We start from the raw sequence: 22,103 nt of genomic DNA, 5'->3' as shown, positions 1-22,103 counted from the left end.
AAAAAGTAAAGCTATTGAAAAATGGATTATAAAAAAACTTGAAGATTTGCACTTGCCTAAAAAAAGAAATGACAAAAACAACAAAAAAAATCAAACAAATGGGGTTAGTTATAGAAGTAAATATTTTTGTGAATGTGTATGGATGACTGTAAGAGTGACTGATGTGTGATGGTTGGTTTGTGTCAGTAATATACCAGTCTGCACAATGTCTGTCTGTTTTGTTTTTTTTCATTCTTTTGTTGCTTACCAAGATGTATGAAACATAAGAGGCCATTTTTGTCTTTTTTTGTTCAAATGGTAATTTTGTATTCTCATGTTTGGAGAGACTGTGTGTGTGTGTGTGTGTGTGTGTGTGTGTATGTATGTGTGTGTCCCTTCTCCAAACAGGGACTTGATCTGTATGTTTTGAGAGAGATGAAAGAATGAATGAAACAGAGAGAGAGAGAGAGGGCAATTGCACAACACATCCTTTCTCTCACCAGCTCTTCATCCCCAGATAGACAAAATAGAAATGCATACATTTGTAAATGTTAGCTTTGCGCTCATCATAAGATGACCACCACTAGTTTATTCCCCTTGGCCTCTCCCCATGGGCAGCTGTCGCTTGACCTGTGAGGACTAGCAGGCAGGGCGAATCATGAGGGACATTACTGTGTGTGCATCAGAATGAGACTTTGTGTGTGTGTTGTGTTTTCAGAGTGCATGTTCATTTACTGTTCATAGAAATGAGTTAAGACTACAGGTACTCATTTTGAATACATGTGCTTTTTTTTTGTATGTGTATGAATGCACATTTGTGCCTAAGAACTTGGATAGGGTGCGTGGCCATTGAGACATTAACTCTTTTTTGAGAGCGAGTGTGATGTGCGTCAGTGCTCAGCACAGTGTATGTAAAGTATGTAAGTTTATATCGTAAATATTTCTAGTTCAGTCTAGGGGTGATCCATCGGAAGGTTAGTCCGGTCTGTTTTACCTGGGATGTGATCACATTGCCTTTTGTCAGCTCTCGAACTTGTGAATGAAAGGTGTCGAGTTTCTGACTCTGGAAAAAAAAAAAAAAAAAACGACAAAAAAAAGCATCTTAATGTGCAAGTGCACAGAACGGTGCATGAAATGTTAGCATATTGTGTTACTTATTCGTTGTTGCAATTTGATAATGACGAGTTTTCTTTTTTTAATGAAAAATATATATGAATATATACATTATATACAAAGTTTAAAAAGTATTTGGACTAAGATAATGAGCACTTGGGGCTGCTATTTTTGTTGTGTGTTTAAATTTTTTTTTCCTTAATTTTTTTTTTCATTTTGTTTCATTATCGCCATGTGAAGTGTGTGTGTGTATTATTTCTTAAGAAAATATTGAATGTATTCCAAAAAAATGACAAGAAACCCGTGCTGATACCAGATTTTTTTTTTTTTTTTTCCTCAGAAGATTTCAAAAATGGAAACAAAATACAAAAAAGCTTCAAAGAGTTTAGCGAGAACTTTTTTTTTTTTTTTTTCTATTTACACAATGGAGAGAAAAAAACTGGGGATGGATACAGTTGAACACACTGCCTCTACAATCCTGGTCGTACAAATAGTGACTAAGAATTAAAAAGAAAGGACTCTTTCTATTCCATACTGGAGCTTTGGTTGTTTACAAACCACATGGATATCTGTGGGTGCAGTTTTTTTTGTTGGTTTTAATTTTGTTCTTTTTGTTCCCACATAAGACGGGTGGGGTTTGCAAGTGCGCTTCTGCCATATGGACATTGAGTGGTGTTGGGGTTTTTTTTTAAGGAAGAGTGGCAGGTATCACAAGAACATGAACAAGATCCTCTAACCGGACCTTTGTATGTGTGATCGTGGATTCTGAGACTTAATCAACCACGGAGCGGAGGCGGGAAAATCAAGGATGTGCTCTGTTTTGTGGAGAACGGAGTGCATAACCCTAGAGGGAACTGAGAGGGCGAAATAGTACACCTGGTTAGTGCACCTGTCTTCACCTCAACCCCTCATAAGCACTCACGCCCTGCCCCTCACCAACTCACCTATGCACTTTTGTTCATTCAAGCTGTGAGGTACCATTTTGGGGATGGGAGCACAATTACAACAGGAGGATTGCTACGACTTTGACAAAGTCACTGAAAAGATATTCCCAAACTGAAAATAAGCGACTCGAGGAGTACGTCTTCTCCCACCTCCTGTGTATATAACCATATTTTTGTATTATCTTTCAGAGTAGAAAGAAAAATTTGCAAATGGATGAAGGAAAATTCATGAGACGTTGATAATATGGAGGGAAAACGTTCTTCAAGAAAACCAATCTTTTGAATATAGTTTGCGATTGACTCGCTGAGAGTTTCCCTTATTTTGCCAGTAACCCTGAAATAATCGGGGATGGAAGAGAGAGAAAAAAAAAAAAAAAAAAAACCATGGACTGAGGTGTTGGACATGCTGCAGTGGCTCCAAGACTGACTGATAGTTACTTATCAAAATGGATGCTGCAGTCGCTACAAAGAGCCCACGCCAAGAGTGTTAGATCAACATGCACAGTAAAGAGGCAGCCATGGGTTTGAAGAGCTGCTGGCGAGGATGCTTCTACTTTGTGCCCCAACCCGATGACTGCCTTGAGAGCTGTAGAGTGACTGAAGGAAGAAAAATCTTTGGCAATGGTAAGATATTCTTGCTTAATTTCTTGGAACTGTATATTAAGGACTTAATTTGATCAATTTACTATTATATCATTTGAACTGTGTGGTGATGATGGGCTCGTGCTCTTTCTTTCTGTCTTCTCGCAGGAGTCTGGCTGTGCTTTATTTGCTGCCCTCTGCATGGAGGATCTAATCTACAAGCCAACCCATGAACCAGTTATCCCTAAACCTGTCCCTTTTTTGAACTTAAATCCTAAGAAACTTTTCAGTCTTGACCTCGGACTGGGAACGCCATTGGCATTATCAGTTGAACAGTTACCGGATGAAGTTGCAGGTTTCTCGACCATGGAGCCCATCTGTGTTGGAAGCGTAAGGTTTGGGATTTGATCGGGCGCTCTCCGGCGAGCGAGATAAAAAGAGGCACGTATTGCCCAGATGTCATCACCCACCTCGGCCTGAAACACTCAGGTGGTTGCGTGGAGGTCTTCTAACCAGCGGGACAGAAGACCTGCCCAGACGTCAGGGACCGAGAGCCGTGTTGGGTTTCGATGGACGTGGCTGGATTACACCTAAGTCCCCAGAAATCCCTGCCGATGTGGAACTGGATGAACTGAAATAATTGTACAAAACAAAGACTTTTGAAACATCGACAAAACACGAATACGTAGCTACATGTCACATAGATTCTAGAGTTGCAGACACACTACATGCACACCTACAGCAAAAGCAACAGACAGTTACAGTGGCTCTCCTCTGGAACCACGTCTTCACACATAACGGGGCTACATACAATATCAAATCCTACACATTACAGACACACACACGCACGCACACACAAGCATCATCGCTCACCAATATAAACGCTGAGCTTTGTAAATGTAAAAGTTTGTGTTTTGATTTTTCTCTTAGTGGTTTTGATTTATTTCTCTGTTCAACATGCCTTAAATTGTATAGTTCGGTCTTGAACGGCTAACTGAAAATGTTTAAGTTGGAAACCACCTCCTTAACTGTCCTCTAAAGTCAAAGAAAGAAATTAGCTTTCTACAAGACTGTTTACTGTTGGCAGTCTGTTCTGTATTAACTTGATACGTGTACATCTGATCACCATGAACGTTACTATTTTGCTACAGAATAGAGCAGCAACAGTCTTTTGATTAATCAGATTTTGCTGGTGGTTAGCTTTTGTTGCCCTTTTGGTTTCCTTAAAATGAAGAGTGGATGTGTTCAGATTTCCTGTTTAGATTATTGCTGAAGGTGCAGGCTTAAAGGGCTGAAGTCTGTACTGTCTGGAGCTGAGCTGACAGGGTGGGACGCACAGAATTGGCTTAAAGCACAGACTTGTTGCTGTGTGCTAACTATTGTTGGATATACTGCTCTAGGCAAAACTGAACCAGAGTGGCGGGTCCTCGTTAAAGAGATACAAGTTGGGGCTTTTTGGTCAAAGTTTTTACACTCCGGTGGACTTAAATGTTTTGGATCAACTAGGTACTTTTTATAGTTTAAGATGTTAAATCAGGCTTGTAAGAGGCAAGATTGTAAGAGCAAGCTTGCATGATTTGTAATATTTGTGGGTTTTGACACTAAACCTTAAGGCGGGTCACAGCTTGGCCCAGATTGCTTTAGCTCTGTCTGTGCACCAGGTAGTACTGCTGACCATTTCTGATGGCGCTGAGTAGATATTGTCTGATCAGTTGCGGTGTTATCTGAAAGGAAATTCTATGTTCAGGAAATTTGAAACTTGTTCCATGTATGTATATTGATTGGATTGGAAAGATTCATGCTTTTAGTCAACCAGTAGTTATCTTTGTATCCTCGATAACTAAACAATGATGTTTTTAAACCAAATGGCAACTGATATTCTGTGAATACCTTCAACTTAGACTTGTGGTTTTGGTGGATAGTTACCTGCTATAGCTAACTGTGTAAGCTGCCGTAGGCACCGTAGGCTCCAGTATGTCTTAACTGTTGAATTGATACTAAATGGTTAAGCTTATTGTTATCAGTTGCCAAATCAAAGAAATTGACTTTAACCATATGATGATACTATCAAGTCTCTTATTTGTGAATGACTTTAGAAATACCTGTGTTTGACATTTTTAAAAGCGGATATTGTGCAGTATTAGTTGTTGGTCAGTCAGTCTGTCTACAAAAAGTCAAACAAGGTTGTTTGCGCTATGCAAGCTTTTATGATTAGATAAACTGCGATGTTGTGTTGTCAAAAAGCCCTGGATGTTTGGTTGCATCCTTTGAAAAGATCCTGTCACGCTCTGCCCACTTAACTGTATGGAGTTGATCATCTGGTTTATTTGAGCTCTGGTAACTATAGTTTCAACAATATTGGCCTAAAAGATATAATGAAAGTTTTTTTTTTTTTTTTCCCCCCCAGTCAGCTCAGCTCCTTTGCTTAATAAGTCTTTGAATGTTGTTAAAATAGCAGCATACATGTACAAGTTTTGGAAAAGAACAACTGCAAGATGTGTAAATAGTTTGGCTTTGAAGAACAAAATAAATACTAAATAAAGGGGTGTGTGTGTGTGTGTGTGTGTGTGTGTGTGTGTGTGTGTGTGTGTGTGTGTGTGTGTGTGTGTGTGTGTGTGTGTGTGTGTGTGTGTGTGTGTGTGTGTGTGTGTGTGTGTGTGTGTGTGTGTGTGTGTGTGTGTGTGTACCGGGACTACAGTATCCTTGTGGGGTCTGCACAGCAGGGTCAAGACTTGGTTTTAGGGTTAGAATTAGGTTATGGTTAGGCATTTAGTTGTAATGGTAAGGGGCTAGGGAATGCATTGTCAATGACAAGTCCCCACAAAGATAGTGATACAGGTGTGTGTGTTTGAGTGAGTGTGTTAGAGTGCATCATGGATGTATTAAGAGGATGAGCATCCATGAGCGCGTTACCGATCAGACAAACAAATGAGCGCGTTACCGTGATCAGCACAGCGCAACTCTCGCGATCGTTCGAAACACATGGCCGCCTACAGTGTTAACTTCTCGCAATGAACTGGTAAATAGAAACGCAACCTCCCGAAGTAGAAGAACGTCGAATATTTTTGCGCATCATTGGTACTCTCTGGCTTCAGGTGACAGGTTGACACCATCGACAACAAACCGTTTATAGCCAAATTGCGAGCAGAACCAAAGGCCAGGCAAGCCACAACACAGGTTAGTAGCACCAGACGGCTAGCATAGGCTAATGCTAACGTTACGTGCTTGGCATTTGCTGTTGTTTCCTTATTTGGCAGCATCATTCGAGTTTTTATATTAGTGCTGCAGCGCATGCATTGAGTGAAGCGTGCACAGGTTTGTGATGTAGCTAAGTAGCAAGCGTAAACAAAATTAACATTAATGCTAGTTTGGAGTGGTTGGCGCGTCACGACTAGCCACAGGTGTCTGTAGGGTGTTTGCACGAGCAGTTTGTAACGTTAGTTATTCCTCTAATCAGGAAACGTCACGACTTCTGTGATTATTTTTGCATTGTTTTGACATGTCTTCGTGTATTATTGGCTTCATCTGCCCTGCCCCCCTGCCTTCGTTTTAGCTTTCTTCACTGTTTTCTAGGCTAGTGGGTGCTGTGATGTCCTCGACCCCCAGCAGACTCAAACACCCACACTGCAGGAAGAAGCACTATCCCAGTAGCACTTACCTCACCCACGTCTGACAGTCAACCACCGGACACAAGGTATTCGGACGCCAGGTAGAGGACTTGACAGGAGAGATTGATAAACCAAGAGAGATGTCGGACTCAGCTGGAAGTGGTGAAAGCGGTGGTGTTACAGGCGCAGGGCAGGACGCAGAAGCGGATAATGAGCCACCTCATCGGCCACCACCTCTGCCTGAAGGCGACCGCTTAGAGGTAGCCGAGACTTCAGAGAAAGGGGTACCTACGTCTGCCAAGCGGCCCAGACTGAGCGAGGGGGGACAGGAACTGGAGCAGCTTGATAAACCTGTCAAGATGCACGAAGAAACGCCAGCACAGGCTGGCTTGCTGCGGAAAGACCCAGCCTCGCCAGCACAAAGTAGAGTATCTGCAGATGCATGTATCAAATGAAATAAAACAAAGGGGAAGAAGAAATGTGTTCAGTCAAATTAAGATTGTGGGTGTCGGTCAGAGATTATGATTCAGGATTGGCTTGGAGATTAACGAGTTAACCTGCACAAATTAACTTTTTGATGCAGGAGAACCACTACAATGTGGCGACAACGGTGGCGTAGGGGAAGAGGTGCCTGTCAGTGTGGGAGGTGAAGAAGAATGCTGTCAGAATGGAGATGGAGGACTTGATGCTCCCTTAGAAGAAGGAGAGGCGAAACCAGAGGAGGAGCATGACGGTATCGGATCTGCAGACAGCCCCAGTGAAGGACAGCGGTAAGTGGAGGAAGAAGTCAAGTTTATTTTAACCCCTTAACCCATATAACTAGGGGTAAAGTTTCAGCAGACGCACCATCAAGTAAGCTATTACAAGCAGGATGTTTTTTTGGGGGGGGGGCAGACGCTCACCACACATCAGCTGGCGAATCATCTTAAAAGATCCTTCCTGTTATTTTTAGCTGTTATATTCTTTTTTTTTTTGTACCGCTCACTCCCGGGTGTAGCTTCTATTCACCAGGAGCACTACTGCTCTTCAATGCATGATGTGGCACCCATGAAACATCATAATTACACATGAACTAGTCTCGCATTGCCAGATCTTCCTCCACTGCGCTGTGGAGGAGGGTCTGGCGAGTCCACACACCATTCAGGGATGGGAGAAAAGCGTGTTCTGGCATTTCTTTAAATGTCTCGGGCGGCGCTAAGCGCCACACGGAGCAACAGCGCCTCTGTAAAATAGCCTCGGGAAGGAACTTGTTTTGGTGGAACGTGTACGTTCAAAAGTTGTTTCAGTCGTGCAACAGAAACCTCAGATTGGACAGATGGTCTAGCTAGCTGTCTGGATTTACCCTGCAGAGATCTGAGGAGAAGTTAACCATAGTCTTTAGAAATCCACCAGAGGTTAGAACACCATCACAAAGAAAGAGGAAGGTAACGGACAGCTGCCTGAAATGAAAGATATCCGGTGAAATTTCCGGCAGCACTTGAACAATCCCGAAGTGGAACATCGTAGATGTAGACTACACATGATATGATATAAAATATTAGATATGTTATTTTAGTATTAATAAGTAAAACAACCCATGCACCATAATCTAATGTGTATAAAAAATGTAGAAAATGTCTTCCACCTGGCATCACTAATTGTCAAAAAAGCAGTTTACTAAAATAATTAGTTTGACTCACATTGATGCAATCAACCATAGTTATTGCAATCCAAATGTTACAGTAATTGCACAGTCACAGGCAGCTATTCGAGCACGTGTAATTGCCTGTGAGTGTTAAAGGTTGCTTTGCTTCCTCTGTGCATTTTACAATAGCACTGATTTTGAAGTTGGGCAGAAAGTGCACCATAGCTTTAACTGATTAAATATTAAAACACCGTCAATCTTCACAGTGGAAAGATTTGGAGACGATGACATGGGATGAACCTGTAGAGGTGTGAAATGTAATTAACAATCCACTCCACTGTGTGGTGACACTGTCTAAATCTTCCTGTCGGGCTTTGTGCAAGTTGACTCTGTGGTTTGTATACAGCAACAGTTTTTCCCCAGGTTAGGAAAATGTATTGGATTGTATTAAACTTAATCAAACAAATTCTAGGCAGAACTACATGTTGGGATTGTGGTTGCATTCATTCTGATAACGTTACGCCCTCAGCATTAGTAAAATGGTAAGTTTAGTCTTTCAGTTTATGTGACGATCCCATTCCTGTCTTTTAAAGTGATTTAACCGAAGAATTGCCCTTCTCTCTATTTTGCTTACAGCCTTGGCCTAGATTTTACCCAGAATCCCCAGATGCTGACTGGTTCCTGGACCGAGTACTCCAACGTTCCAGAGAATTACCTCAAAGGCTGCAAATGGTAATCTCTTCTAGAATTAACATGTTGCATAATTTACCATGTGGATAAGCTTTTGGAGGTGCTAAGTATAATATGATTTTCTTTCTGTGCAAATGACGCTAGGAAAATGGCTTTCAGGCCATAGTGGAAACACTAGGGCAGACAGTACATTTGGTATAAGTGAGGCAACTAGTGACAAAAAATATTTATCTCATAGTTGAGATGAATCAAGTACAGTTCCCCCCCATTGAGTACAGTTACGATTTAAAAAATATATGCTATGACACCTTTAGTCCAAACTAAAGTACTGTACTGTAGGTGCATACAATAGCATAAAACCAACCTGTGTACATGTTCTCACTTCACTGCTGTTAATACACCATCATCTTTTTCTCCTCCTCGTTCCTTTTCTAAACCAGGGCCCCCGATGGTTCCTGTATCCTGACCAACAGTGCAGACAATGTGCTCCGGTTGTACAACCTCCCTCCAGAGATTTACAGCTACAACTGGGACGTGCTTCCTGAGATGGTGAGTTAGAGTTTGACACTGAGTTTTTGTGTGTGTGTAAGATTTTCTGTGTGCCTGAGCCTGTTTTATATCTCTTGTATCTGATATTGTTGAGGATATTGTTGTATGCTTTTGACTCATTCCCCAAATGTTTGCGTAGCGGTGGAGGAAGTAGCTGACTGGGAGAATCCTTCCAACATTTGGAAAACCTTACAGGGATAGTTAGGATTTTTTGAAGTGGGGTTGTATGTATTACCTACAGGAGATGTGGGTCGGCACGCCCCCGGTTTGGAGAAGCATGCAGAAGCTAAGCAATGTACTGCTGTGGACAGGGGCAGCAGCTAAACATATTTTAGACAATAAAAAAAAGGGCCACCTAAAAACATCTATTAGTTTAACAGGGTTAAAAAAAGTCTAAAATTTAAAAATCTAAATGTTTGGCCTTTTAAAAAGTCTTACATTCGCTCAAGTGTGTGTGTTCTAGGTCTTAAATGATTTTAAACAGGTCTCAATCTTCCTACGTCTATGTAACGCTACCTCTAATGCTCTCGTTTTTATTATTAAGTGGTGTTGTAGTTCTTTCTTTCGCTGGTCCAAATATAATTTCGCTGTATCACGACTACAAATGAGACCAACGTGCAACTTATATTGCAGCCAATCAGATTTCGTGTTATTGGTGCGAGTCTCTTTCAGATTGTACAGACGTAAAACAGATTTTTATTCTTCAGCGATGGGGAAGTCCAAGTTTGGCGATACTTGGCTTGATTTAAATAAATAATTTAGAATTTAGGGCTTAGTTGATGTTGTGATAAGGTCTTAAATTTCCCTTTGCCTGTTTAAGTGTGCACCACTTTACCGTTCCGTGAGACAGCCTTTTCTGACAGGGAACTGAAGCTGTTATTTAAAGCCACCAGACTCCTTTTAACAAAAACAGTAATTTTACCTCGCAGAACACGGGAGTTGCTGGTCTAGCGCTTCATTGATCGGTTAGTTTGTTTGTGTTTTTAAGTGTGACTTTATTTTCTTTTTTTCTTTTTAAGGCTTAGTTCAGATTCACCAAACTCGCAGATTACACAAACGCACTAACCAATCGAGGCAGTGCTAGACTGTTTTTGTCAAGGGAGTCCAGAAAATTTGTAAAGCCATAATCTTCTTCTCCAAACCTGGGTGTCGGTCAAACTTCAGGCTACTGGTTTGAAGATTTCAACTCATATTTCTGTTCCCACAGCAACCCATTCTTCAAAGTTAAGTTACCATTTATTCTGTGAAACAAACGCATGGAGAGCACAATTTACTTTTGATTCACTCCCATTAATACTGACCACATTACTGCATTCAAAATCCACCAGTTGTTTGTCGTCTGATACGTAGGGCTTTGAAATTTAGAGCTAACAAATAGCATCTTTCAGTGTTAGAAATCATCCAGTTTTTGACTGCAAATACGACAGATTTCTAGAGGTTTGTGTTCTGCACCACTATGGATGTTTTAATGCCTTAATCATGTTTTATGAAGATATTTCACTTTTTTTTTTTTTTTTATTCTAAATTGTCTAAACTGTGAAATATTTCCAGTAAAGGTCATCAGCCTGCCGACTGTCAGTGTGTTGTTTCTGCATGTACAGTATGTTGTGTTACAATCAGCTAACTAAAAAACATGTCCATCAAATACAGGCAGCAGCTTGAGAAAATGTATTACTGAAGATTTAAGTTATAATAGAATAGACATTCTGTCCTTTTTAGGTTTGGGGAAATATCATGTGGCGGGCCAATCTCTTAATTGTATTACATGCTGGTAGATTGGGATCACTGAACAAAAATAATTGAAATAAAATCCACGTTACTCCATTACAGAGATCTCTCACCACTTGTGAAAAGGGTAGAAAATTTAGCTTTTATTGCTCAATTTCATGCCACTGGCTTTTTATATTAAGTTTTACTAAAAGCAAAAGCCTGTGACATTCCCTTGTTGCCACCTATTTAGATCCCATCTGTCATTACAACTAGTTTATACTGTGTGTTCAGTCTTCACGTTCCTGACTGGCTCCTTTCTCTCATTCTGTGGCAGAGTCCAGTGCTGAGGATGGCAGAGGGAGACACCATCTACGACTACTGCTGGTACCCCAAGATGAGCTCTCTGGACGCGGACACGTGCTTGTGAGTTAGACTCGATATCTATAGTTAGTCTATATCGACGGCGTTTCGTTTACGGGATTGTTCCGGTGCCGTCGAGGTTCCCCCGGATGTCCCTCACCTTCCACTTTCTTTGTGTTGGCATTCTAAACTCCTAGGAGCAAATGTTTCACCGAAACAAGGCTATTTTGTAGTGGCACCGTACCTGCGTCCGGGGCCTAGCGCCTCCCAAGACGATTGTGATTGGTTTAAAGAAATACACATAATAAACCAATAAACCAGAGCACGTTTTTCTCCCATCCCAGAAAATGCTGTGTGGACTAGCCATACCACCCTCAGCAGCGCTGTGGAGGAAGGTCTGGCAATGCAAGACTTGATGCCAGAGCATGCCCTGAGCCTCCGATCTTAAGTGAGACATTTAAAGTTCAGCCCGCCAGACTGTGAAGGATGTATACACAGAAAAGGCACTATGTTGTTAATCGAGGCTGGTTTCAGTTGGTGATTAGTTGTGTGTGTGTGTGTGTGTGTGTGTGTGTGTGTGTGTGTGTGTGTGTGTGTGTGTGTGTGTGTGTGTGTGTGTGTGTGTGTGTGTGTGTGTGTGTGTGTGTGTGTGTGTGTGTGTGTGTGTGTGTGTGTGTGTGTGTTAGACTGAATCTGAATATCGAGGATACTGTTTTATGCTTGACTCATACTCTGATCCCCGTGGTGTTTGCGGCTGGCAGCGTGGAGATGGCTGTAAAAGCTTTCCGATGTCTCTCATTATGAGTGAAGAGTTGGCCTTCGTCTTGTCTGCCTCCACCGCTATCCGCTCGGCTGTTTGAGGCCCACGGTGCTTTTCAGAATGATTCAGCCCACTAACGGCTCTCCCGGGTCCAGACAAACACCTAAAGGGCCTTGTGATTCTCTGACTTGAGGCTTCTCTTTTCATCTTGTGTGTGTGTGTGTGTGTGTGTGTGTGCGCGCGCGCAGGCGCAGGCGCACGCTCTAGCAGGCATTTGAAATGTGGTAATTGTGACATGACTGTGTGTGCTCTGTTAAACAGAGCCAACATCCGTAACACTCAGCCATCACCGTGGAGATTGCATATCGTCTGTGGCGAGAGCGACAGGGCCGTGCTAACGAGCTGAGGTCAAGTTGCCAACAGTTTTCACTCTGTGTGTACCCCTCCTCCCCCCAGCTCCCATCATCCTCCAGTTCCCACCCACCTCCACCCTCTGAAAGATCCCTCTGATCAAGGCCCAGCATTGGCAACACTCCACCCCAACACCAGACAACCTTCACTGTGTGAAGGAGGGGGTGGGGGGTCAGGAGCTGTATGAAGAGATAAGATGAGATGAGAGTTGTGTAAACAACGCGATGATCAACAAACGCCTCATGTGGACAATGAAGCACTTGAGAGGCCTGTGTGATCTGCCAAAGCTGTACAAAGACCTGACTGTCATGAAGAAGAGCTGACAGCACATATTCTTCATCTTCCTCGGATCAATGTTATATATCACAGGGGAGCTCATGCAGGGCACACACGGGGTCGGACAAGCTCAAGCTCAGGTAGACTGTTAAGGGCCAAGGCAAGCAGATGAAAGGTTATGGTTTTAATTATTAAATTCATACATGGCATACCTGTTTTTCTAGTGCCCTTTCTGTCTTTATCCTCCCTCCTCCCCCCTCTTTTCACATCTCCCACTTTGTTTCTCATTCCTCCCCTGCCCTCCTTGAACACTGTCTGCCAAAAGCCGTGTGTTGTTGATGCCCCTCCTGTAGAGAGGGAGTAAGGGCCCCTGTTATGGCTCGGTAAAGTTGCACTGAGTTCTAGGCATTGCTCCAAGCTAGCAGCAGTCTAGCATTATAATTGGGCATTTCCCTGCTCTGGAATAAAGCTGCGGGGACCATAACCGAACACGGCAGCAGTGGTAGGGGCTAATTTCCTTTGTCTAATTGAGCCGCAGTGATGTTTCGGCATTTGTTCGGTGCCAGTAATTAGAGTTAAAAAGGCATGGCTCAGTCTTTGGCCCTGATTTGAATCAAAAGGAATATTGTGCTGTGGTCTTGTCTCCTTAATGAGGCATAGCACAATGCTGCATATTTGTTTTGATGCATTAATACATTCAGGTGGATGTGGTGCAGTGGAGGTTAGAAACAACAAAAGAAATCCAACAAGATGTTTGTGGTCATACCTAATGTATATTTCAAAAGAATCTTGGCAGCGTATTTAATTTAAATCTGGTATATATGCTAGGAGATGCAGATAAAACGCTTATTTTTATTTCACTAGTCAATTTGTTTTGCTTTTATAGACTGATTGTGACACTATATCCATTTTTCCAATTAGGGCCGGATGTTATCCAGAGTTTCCCTTCCTCACATACGCGTTTTCTCTCACTGGAAATACTCCGTTTGGTTTAGAGGAGTTGTGGCGCCTGGGTGCAGCATGCAGGACATATATCGCAGACCACACCGCGGTCATGTAGCCAGGTCTTAATTTGATGATAAACAACCGAGCCTCTTGCCATTCCCTGAGTTTGACTGACGATTTCGGTGTCTGCCCTTACAGACACAAGTGTCCGAATCTTATCTTCTCTCCAGTTGGACTTTTTTCACGGCAAATACAACCCACAGTTTATTTCATTTGTCATATTGGACTGGTCCAACCTGAATGAATGAATGAATGAATGAATAAGGACCATGTCTACAGAGCAGGACATGTTGTAGTGGTTGGACAGTATGAAATAAATAAAGAGAACAGGACACAACTTTTCTTTCTCTTCTCTGATTAGTTCCATTTTGTTGTCTATTTCCTCACTTACACTGTCACTCTGTTGAAATATGCACACCCGTGGTACGCTCCATAGGGTTTGTCACGTAGTGGACCCATGCGATGACGTGCACTAACTTGCCAGTGGCACGGTAACTGGCCAACTAAATGATGATCATTATAGCGTTTCAAGCGGGCTCTAAATCAAACTCAACTAAGCCACACAGCCAATGGCCGGGACGCAACGCTCCACAATATAAACTAAATATAGCATACTTATCGCGACACTTTCAAAATAATGTTGCGCGACTTGATATCGTGATAACGATATTGAGTCGATATATCATGCACCTCTACTTGGATGTTTGAATTCTTCCACTTTCGGGCCAGTCGCATGATAGAAACGTCATCAACACGCCACTCACTCGCTGTGAATTCTCTGGACAATGAGCTGCTCTATTCACACGTGGGCCCAACTGGACATCACACAGACTTTTTACTAGCGAGCTGCAGTGCAAAGCCTGTTTAATGTCCAATCCAACTAGGGCTGGGCGATATGACAATATATATAATCAAAACATTATCTCTATACATCTCATATACTTTTCTATATCTTCGTTTTTGAAATGTCATCTCAATACTAGCACCCAGAATTGCATTACAGCAATATTTGTATATCATTATTTCAATGACGCTACGTTCTGAATCCACTTTTTTTGCATGTTTTGCACTAATGTTAATAAAATGAGGAAAAACTCTGTACTTTTAATTTGTCAAGTATGTAAGTCACACAGGAGTATCCAAAATAGGGATGTTAAGTCACAGCTCACTAATGTGTTTTTGTATCATTCACTCTCTATTCCCTGCCTGTCTTTCAGTCCTCTTCCCATATGTCTTAATAACTCACTCTTTGCCAATCTTTTTGTCTGCCCTCTCGCTCCTCTTCCTTAGTCTAGCCAGTAGTAGCCGTGACAACCCAGTCCACGTGTGGGATGCATTTTACGGGGAGGTGCGAGCCAGTTTCCGACCCTACAATCACCTAGATGAGCTGACCGCTGCCCACTCCCTCTGCTTCTCGCCCGATGGAACGCAGCTCTACTGCGGCTTCGACAAAACTGTCAGGGTCTTCTACACCGATCGGCCTGGAAGGGACTGTGAGGAGCGGCCTACCGTAGGTCAGTTATCAACCGCTCTCGCACACTTTTCAGCTTAAAGCAACATGCTGGGGATTTTAAACTACAAATCATGTACTACTACTACTTTACAGTGGCGCTGGGTAAAACAAATGAATGAATCCATGTATTATAATGTAAGTTTGGCAATTTCAATATTGACTTAGAAAATTCTATCGATACTTGTAACGTTTAACGTTGTTAAACAAGTGTAGAATAAAAGCACATTTCATTTTCCACTCCTGTAGGAGTCAACATAGCGTCATTTTTGCATTCCCCACTTGACAAGATGATCAGAACTCAGCCAGCGCCGCACCAGAGCGCATTGACATTATGCATGGTAGTACTTAATTACATCATCATGGTTTATTCTTTGCTTAATAAAAAATGATGGAATCAGTTTTGGGTTCACATTGTTCTAAACCATATCAATGATGCACATAATGTTATATCACAAATATCATAAGGTATATTTGTTAAAGGCAAAATATGTGTCTAACCATTCTGAATGACATGTGGTGGTGCTGCAGAGATGTCCTGGCTTACAAATATCCTACATACTAAAGAAAACATCTTTGGTACAGATCCTCGCAAAAATCACACTATAATCATTTACATTTATTTTAATTATTTTTCAATGAGAATGATAAATCAATTATGATTATCTCCCTAGTATCGTGAATCATATCGCAATATCACTCAAAATAAATGCAATTAGATATTCTCCTCATGTCGTGCAGCCCTATAAGGTACTGTAATGAATTCTCCGGGTATTTCAGTCACCTACGTGTATGAATATTGATTTTGCGTGATGTATCGAATGGTATTGTGACCTGTGATCGTGACACAAAGTATCAGACATGAGTCGTGTGGTCAATGCCAATACCCAGCCCCACTTGACAGTACAAGGGTCTAATCTAACAGGCATGTTCATTCTGATTCTATTACAAACTTGATCTATTCCGTGCTCTCACATTATTTATTGATATAAAAGCTTTTTGAAAGTGGTGGAAAATTCATGTGCACTAAGAAGGATAACTATTGGTTATGAATAATAAGGATGTGTATTCCAATTTAGAAGCAGGGACAGTTTTGAAAACTCTCCCAGTTGAAGGGCGCTCCAAACTCAACTGTCACTGGCTCCCCCATCCAACGGGCTGAAGTCTCCTCAAACAAATCAAAAAGTTTTTATTATGTGTTTCTGACAAACAAATAATGAAGGAAACTAAATGTTAACTGTGATGAATTCCTTATCTGTCACACACTTCAAACTAGGCAGGCTTTTGTAAAGTACTGAAAACAAGTGAACCTTGCCTTGTAGTTAACGGGCTAAAGTATTCTGAAGCACCAAAATTATCCTTGAAAATGTCAACACATTTATTATTATTTTTTTTTTTTTTTTTTGCCCTCGATTCTGAGGCTGGAATAAGGCTTTTTATGTAATGACTAAACCTTGACTCTGCTATGCTGGCATCTGTGGTGCTCTGGTGAATCATTGCTGTATACGGTTTCTTGTCTGTTTGGCTCCATCAGCTCGGCATGATAATTAATAACTGCAAATTATGCAGAAATGTATGGTTAATCTCAAAGAAAAGTTATGTGATACATGCAAGTGCCAAACCCTCGGCTCTGCTATTTTGTCCATTAAAACGTGCTTAAAAGCAGTTTTGTAAAGAATGAGGATGATTGGGAAAGGAGGTAACATTACAGGAAAACAGATATTGAAAAGAACCAGATGACCCAAATGTGACTTCATGTGTGCGTTGAGAAATATTTTCCTCCTAAAAATGTAATCAGGAATACAGGAGCTGCCAAATAAGTCAACTTTGAGTAGAAACGATTGGGAGTTGTGTCTTTTGAACCTTTTTAAAAAGGCTGACCGCCCTGCCAAATGCCACTGTGTTGTCTTAACTGCAGTGAAGAAGCAGGGCCAAAGTGGCATCATCTCCTGCTTTGGCTTCAGCCCTTGCCAGTCTGTTTATGCCTGTGGCTCGTACTCCCGCTGCGCTGGCCTCTACTCCTGCCAAGACGGCACCCTGCTGGCTCTGCTGCCGACCCGCCACCACGGAGGCCTCACCCATCTGCTCTTCTCCCCTGACGGCAACTACCTGTACACCGGCGGGCGCAAGGTCAACCCATGCACACACATGCACGCACACACGCACTGCATGCAGACAAGAGACCTGAGGGTAATAGTGCTGCTTTGTTTGAATGAACAACCCACACACGCACCATCAGTAGGCTTTGTGTGTTATGCAGGTAACAAATAACTTTACTCTGATACATTGGAATATTGGTTCACAAAAGTATTGTCAAAGCTTTTGGACAAGCGCTTTATATGCTAATTTCCTGTCTTTGATAGCATGAGTCAGCATGTAACCAATCTGATTAGATGTTACGGCATTCCCACAAAAGGGAAAGTCTAAAGGATTCACTGTGGTTCACAAGGGTGCTGCAGAGGTTTGCAGGATCACAGGAGCTTGAAATTCCACCTATTTATTTCCCTCCAGATCTAGACAGTATCTGGAGTCTTCTCCTAGTTTGACATCACACAAGTTGTCCTCAATGTTCCGTTGGCAACTTCAACAACCATCAGCCTCTGTGTGATTCAATGCCCCCCATTCATCCCTGTTACCCTGTTTAGATTAAATATACACTACTTAAGCAGTCCAGTCTACGAAGTTACTCTGTAGTATGTCACTGCCAGTTAATTTGTCTACAATTTAGCATCAGGGTCAAGAGTACAGATTTACTGTACACTGCAGGTCTGTGTGAAACCAACAAGTATGTAGTCATAGTTGAAGTCTGTTGGTAGGGCTGGTTTTTAATGACAATATAATAATACAGGTCAGCAGTGTGTATCCTTCATGTTTACGGAATACATTTCATCAATATAGCCAAAGGGGGGGGTCTCTCTCTGTCTCTGTCTGTGTGTGTGTGTTTGTTTCTGTCATAGTGTGCTTTTGTTGTATTTATCCACTGATCATCATGTGTGGATACGTTCTCTCTCTGTGTGGATATGTGTAGGATCCAGAAATCCTGTGCTGGGACCTAAGAGAGCCGGGCAAGGTTGTGTTTTCACTTAAGAGAAACGTGGCCACTAACCAACGCATCTACTTTGATCTTGACCTGTAAGTTTCCTTCACTGACTACAACTCTACTCAGTGATATGTGTGTGAGCTTGAACTCGATCAGTCACCTGTGACCTGTCGGTAGTTGCGTTGTGACGATTGTGTACGGATGTTTTTGTGCGTTTCTGTACAGGTCAGGCAGGTACCTGCTGAGCGGCAACACCGAGGGAGTGGTGTCGGTTTGGGACACCCTGACAGCTCCTCCTGATGGCAATGAGGACCTACTGCAGCCTCAGCTCAGGTTCCAGGCCCATTGGGACTGCACCAACGGCGTCAGGTATGACAGCTAAAAGTAAAAAGCTAACCCATCCCATAGGCCGACACATACCTTTCTGCCTGGAAAAAGAACGTTTATTTTTTTTCCTCGCCACTGTTGCACCAAATGCTTGCTCTTTGTTTTTGTACTTTGTAAAATAAAAGGTAAAAACAGAAGCTTCTCAGTTCTATCACACAACTGTATTGCTGCTACAGAGAACAACTACAGCGCCTGTGTGCATTTATACAACTTTCCAGTAAACGGCTCTGTATTCTGTGTCGAAGAGATGAAGTAGCTGATGAACTAGAGATGATTTATCATGGCTGTGCAAATGTGCTGCAATTATGTATAGAAGCTGGACTTGAATGAATTTAGTTGTTTTAGGACTTATTTCCTCTTAGTGTTTACATACCTGTCTTTACTCCTGAGCCAAAGACACCATACTCAAAACACTCGTTCTCAGGATTGGCTTACACTTTCTGTCCCTCCAGTAAAAAAGTAATCTTGGAAAGACAGCCTTTAGATATTTTGCCACGTTTCTCTGGAATAATTTACAGAGTAATCTAATATTGGATGCACTTATACCAATGGGTCGATTCAAACAACAGTTTTACATAGTACAGTCACACATCTTTGTAATTGCACTTTTATATAAATGTTTTTTTCATTCTTAACTTATTTGTATAAAATAATTGTATACATTTTTCAGATTATGGCTGCATACTGTTGTCTTGATATTTAAATCTTTATTTTCATTTGATTGTATTTTTGTTTGATTTATCATTGTGTACTTCGGTCTCACTTGTAAATGAGATCTTGATCTCAATGTGATTAGAGTGTGTGTGTGTGTGTGTGTGTGTGAGACACACATCTCAATGCATTACTGCTACTTTAAATGCATAACAAGTGCAGCGCTGCAGTTCAAACTACCAGACATATCAGTTCTCTTTGCACGCCATCATTTTCATTTCCCTCCATTTTCTTCCTCCATCCTTTCTCTCCCCCAGTATTCATCCCTTCATGCCACTGTTGGCCACATCCAGCGGGCAGCGTCAGTTCCCGTGGCCCGGCGAGAGTGAGGGCGACTCTGCCTCTGAGGGCGAGGGAGGTGAAGCTGTGATGTCACCTCCGGAGGTCCGGCAAGACAACGCCCTGAGCCTGTGGTGGGCCGGCCCGCTCGGCCCTGCCCCCGAGGGGGACCCAGAGCCTCCGTTAGTTCAGCCCGCTGACACAGATGGAGTTCCACCTGCCATGTGATATTTATTTTGGGAATGTTTGGTATGGATAAAGCAAATTATGAGTCTTTTTGGCATCAGCAGGTGGGGAAGTATTTTCTGGATCATTTTATTTATTCATTTTTCATTGTTCCCTTAAACATTTACAGTCAAAATCAATTTCTGAAATAGATTCTTAACATATCGCTTGCAAGTTTACCACATTTACTGACGCAGTATTTCACCTGCAGAGTTAAAATGAATGAATTATAGAACATTGTTCATCAGGTCAGTACAGAACAGATGTCTCAGATAAGATGTGGATTGCATAAGGATTGGATTGAGACTAGAGCCCGACCGATTTGTTAAGGCCGATATCGATACAAATATTTTGGGATTTAAAAATTCTATATATATCGGCCGATAGATTAAAAAAAAATCCAGAAACGCTTAACAAAATATATATATATATATATATATATATATATATCTATCTATCTATTTATCTATCTATCTATCTATCTATCTATCTATCTACCAATCTATCTACCATTAGTTATTTGAGTCCTCACTAAAATAATATAATGCAGTTTAATAATAAACTTGTTTTATTGTCAGAACAGAGGAACATCAAAATATATTAAAGTTCTGATAAATAAAATGCAAACTTAAGATATGAAACTTAAAGGGTTAAACGCGAGTGTAGCCAAAAGGGAAGTTGTAGAGCGCCCTCTGGGGGACAGACTATGCAACGCCAACACTCAGAACATGGCCGAAGGGGGTTTCGTCAGTTTTGTTTTTGTTTGTTTTAAATATTCATTTATTGGCCATTATAAATACCGATAGTTTGGAAAATGCCTAATATCGGCCGATAATATCGGCCCGCCGATATATATCGGTCGGGCTCTAATTCAGACCTGATATTTCTCAATTTTGTTATTTAATTAGTGGAAGATTTATTTTAAACCGGACAAGATTAAATATTATGAATCTTTATTGGAACTTTTTTGTTTTGGTTGAATTGAAGACCTTGACTGGTGTGAAGCAGCCCAGTGTGTCTACTGATCGCACCTCCGATCAGAGTTGTATCTGTGGGAGTGTTTGTTTACGTGTGTGTGTCTATAATACTGCCCCGGAGATTCCTAACTGCTATAGTTACAGTAAGTGCCATTTGTTCTTGAGCTTTTGCTTTTGTAAACTGATGGGGATCTCCTGTTTTTACCTTCTTTTTTTAAACTATTGGACGCACCAAGTGTTGTGTCGCTCTGTGCATGCTCACAAATGTATATTTTTGTAAAGCCACGATGATCATTAAAAATTTTCCGAATGTATACTCTGTAAGCAGCTAGTCCGATAACTGTAACCTCATAACAATCTGTGAAAGTCTTTAGGTCGTTGGGTGCACCTGGAAAACAAGTGATATCTATTATTTTCTACAGATTATGCTCGGATTACATTTGTAACTGTGTTGAGTGGCAACTGTGACTGTGGCAGCACAAAACACACTGTTTGTAAAATTGCATTAATAATGTACTGCAGTGATTTGCTTAATGCTAATGTTGCCATCAGTGGGGTGTGCTTTGCTTTAGGCTTTCTTTGCAGGTAGATCAGAGGAAGCACAGCTCCAACCAAAGCCTTGTATCTTTTAGACACTGGGGATTTTATCCATTTTGAAGCCTCCGCTGATCCAGGTTTCACTTCTTGGAACTCAAATTTGTTGCCAAGCAATAGTAGCTACGATTGTGGAGCTACTATTAAACAATACTACACAGATTTGCTCTACCAGGAAGCATTAGAGAACCACGTGTAGGCCTTTGATGCTGTGACATAGTCTCTAGATAGATGGCTGTGTCTGCGACAAGTGGCTTTCTACTTATTTTAGTCGAGCTGCAGTTAATTAAAAGCATATCTCTTCACATATTCAGTCTAATTCGTTTTTGTCCTTTCTGTTTAAGGCAGTTCAGAGTCGGATGCCCTCTAATAAATCCCCTATGAATGCAAGATGATGTTCTTCTCGAGTCAAGAGGCAGCTCTCAAAAGCTAAAGGGACTATTGGCTTTCGCTTATGAGATTGAAACTATTCATAGCTTTCACCTTTCCCACACACATTCTGTATCAATGTGCGCACACACTCATGTGTTTGATTGTCTGAAACCACAGGGGCACGCCGAGTAGAGGGCCAAGTTGGAGAGCTGCACTGTTGTGTTGTGCAGGTTGCTTAGCAACCGTCTCCGCCTTGGGTGAGGAAAGTAGGTAAAAAGACGACAAGAAAGAAAATTGGGGGCAGAGAAAGAAGAAAAGAAAAAAAAGCCAAACAGGTGTAATAAATAATCCAGAGGTTCAGTGATTGCTACTTGATTGTCTGATGGACTCATCTTAA

The 22,103-nt window shown here is 41.6% G+C and overlaps 1 protein-coding gene and 1 long non-coding RNA gene across 3 annotated transcripts; both read left to right on the top strand.

Annotated features, from left to right (window-relative positions):
- Positions 1–1,457: 1,457 nt before the first annotated feature.
- LOC114545645 (uncharacterized) lies at positions 1,458–5,162 on the top strand. Its single transcript, XR_003690918.1, has 2 exons — positions 1,458–2,660; positions 2,787–5,162. It is a non-coding gene; the product is annotated as an uncharacterized LOC114545645 (long non-coding RNA).
- Positions 5,163–5,516: 354 nt separating this feature from the next.
- wrap53 (WD repeat containing, antisense to TP53) lies at positions 5,517–20,138 on the top strand. 2 transcript variants are annotated; one of them, XM_028564318.1, is made up of 11 exons: positions 5,517–5,795; positions 6,192–6,649; positions 6,810–6,996; positions 8,487–8,582; positions 8,981–9,089; positions 11,134–11,222; positions 14,902–15,125; positions 17,040–17,251; positions 18,150–18,253; positions 18,387–18,530; positions 19,517–20,138. In XM_028564318.1, the coding sequence occupies exons 2-11, from the start codon at positions 6,367–6,369 to the stop codon at positions 19,764–19,766; spliced, it is 1,698 nt and encodes a 565-aa protein (XP_028420119.1). In that variant the 5' UTR covers positions 5,517–5,795; positions 6,192–6,366; the 3' UTR covers positions 19,767–20,138. The 2 variants fall into 2 exon arrangements, with proteins under 2 accessions (XP_028420119.1, XP_028420121.1); XM_028564320.1 differs by lacking the exon at positions 5,517–5,795 and adding an exon at positions 5,811–5,933.
- Positions 20,139–22,103: the final 1,965 nt, after the last annotated feature.

Source organism: Perca flavescens, chromosome 19, assembly GCF_004354835.1.
Source record: "Perca flavescens isolate YP-PL-M2 chromosome 19, PFLA_1.0, whole genome shotgun sequence".
NCBI lineage: Eukaryota > Metazoa > Chordata > Actinopteri > Perciformes > Percidae > Perca > Perca flavescens.
The sequence above is the reverse complement of the archived record's forward strand: the minus strand, read 5'-3'. Positions and strand labels throughout refer to the sequence as shown.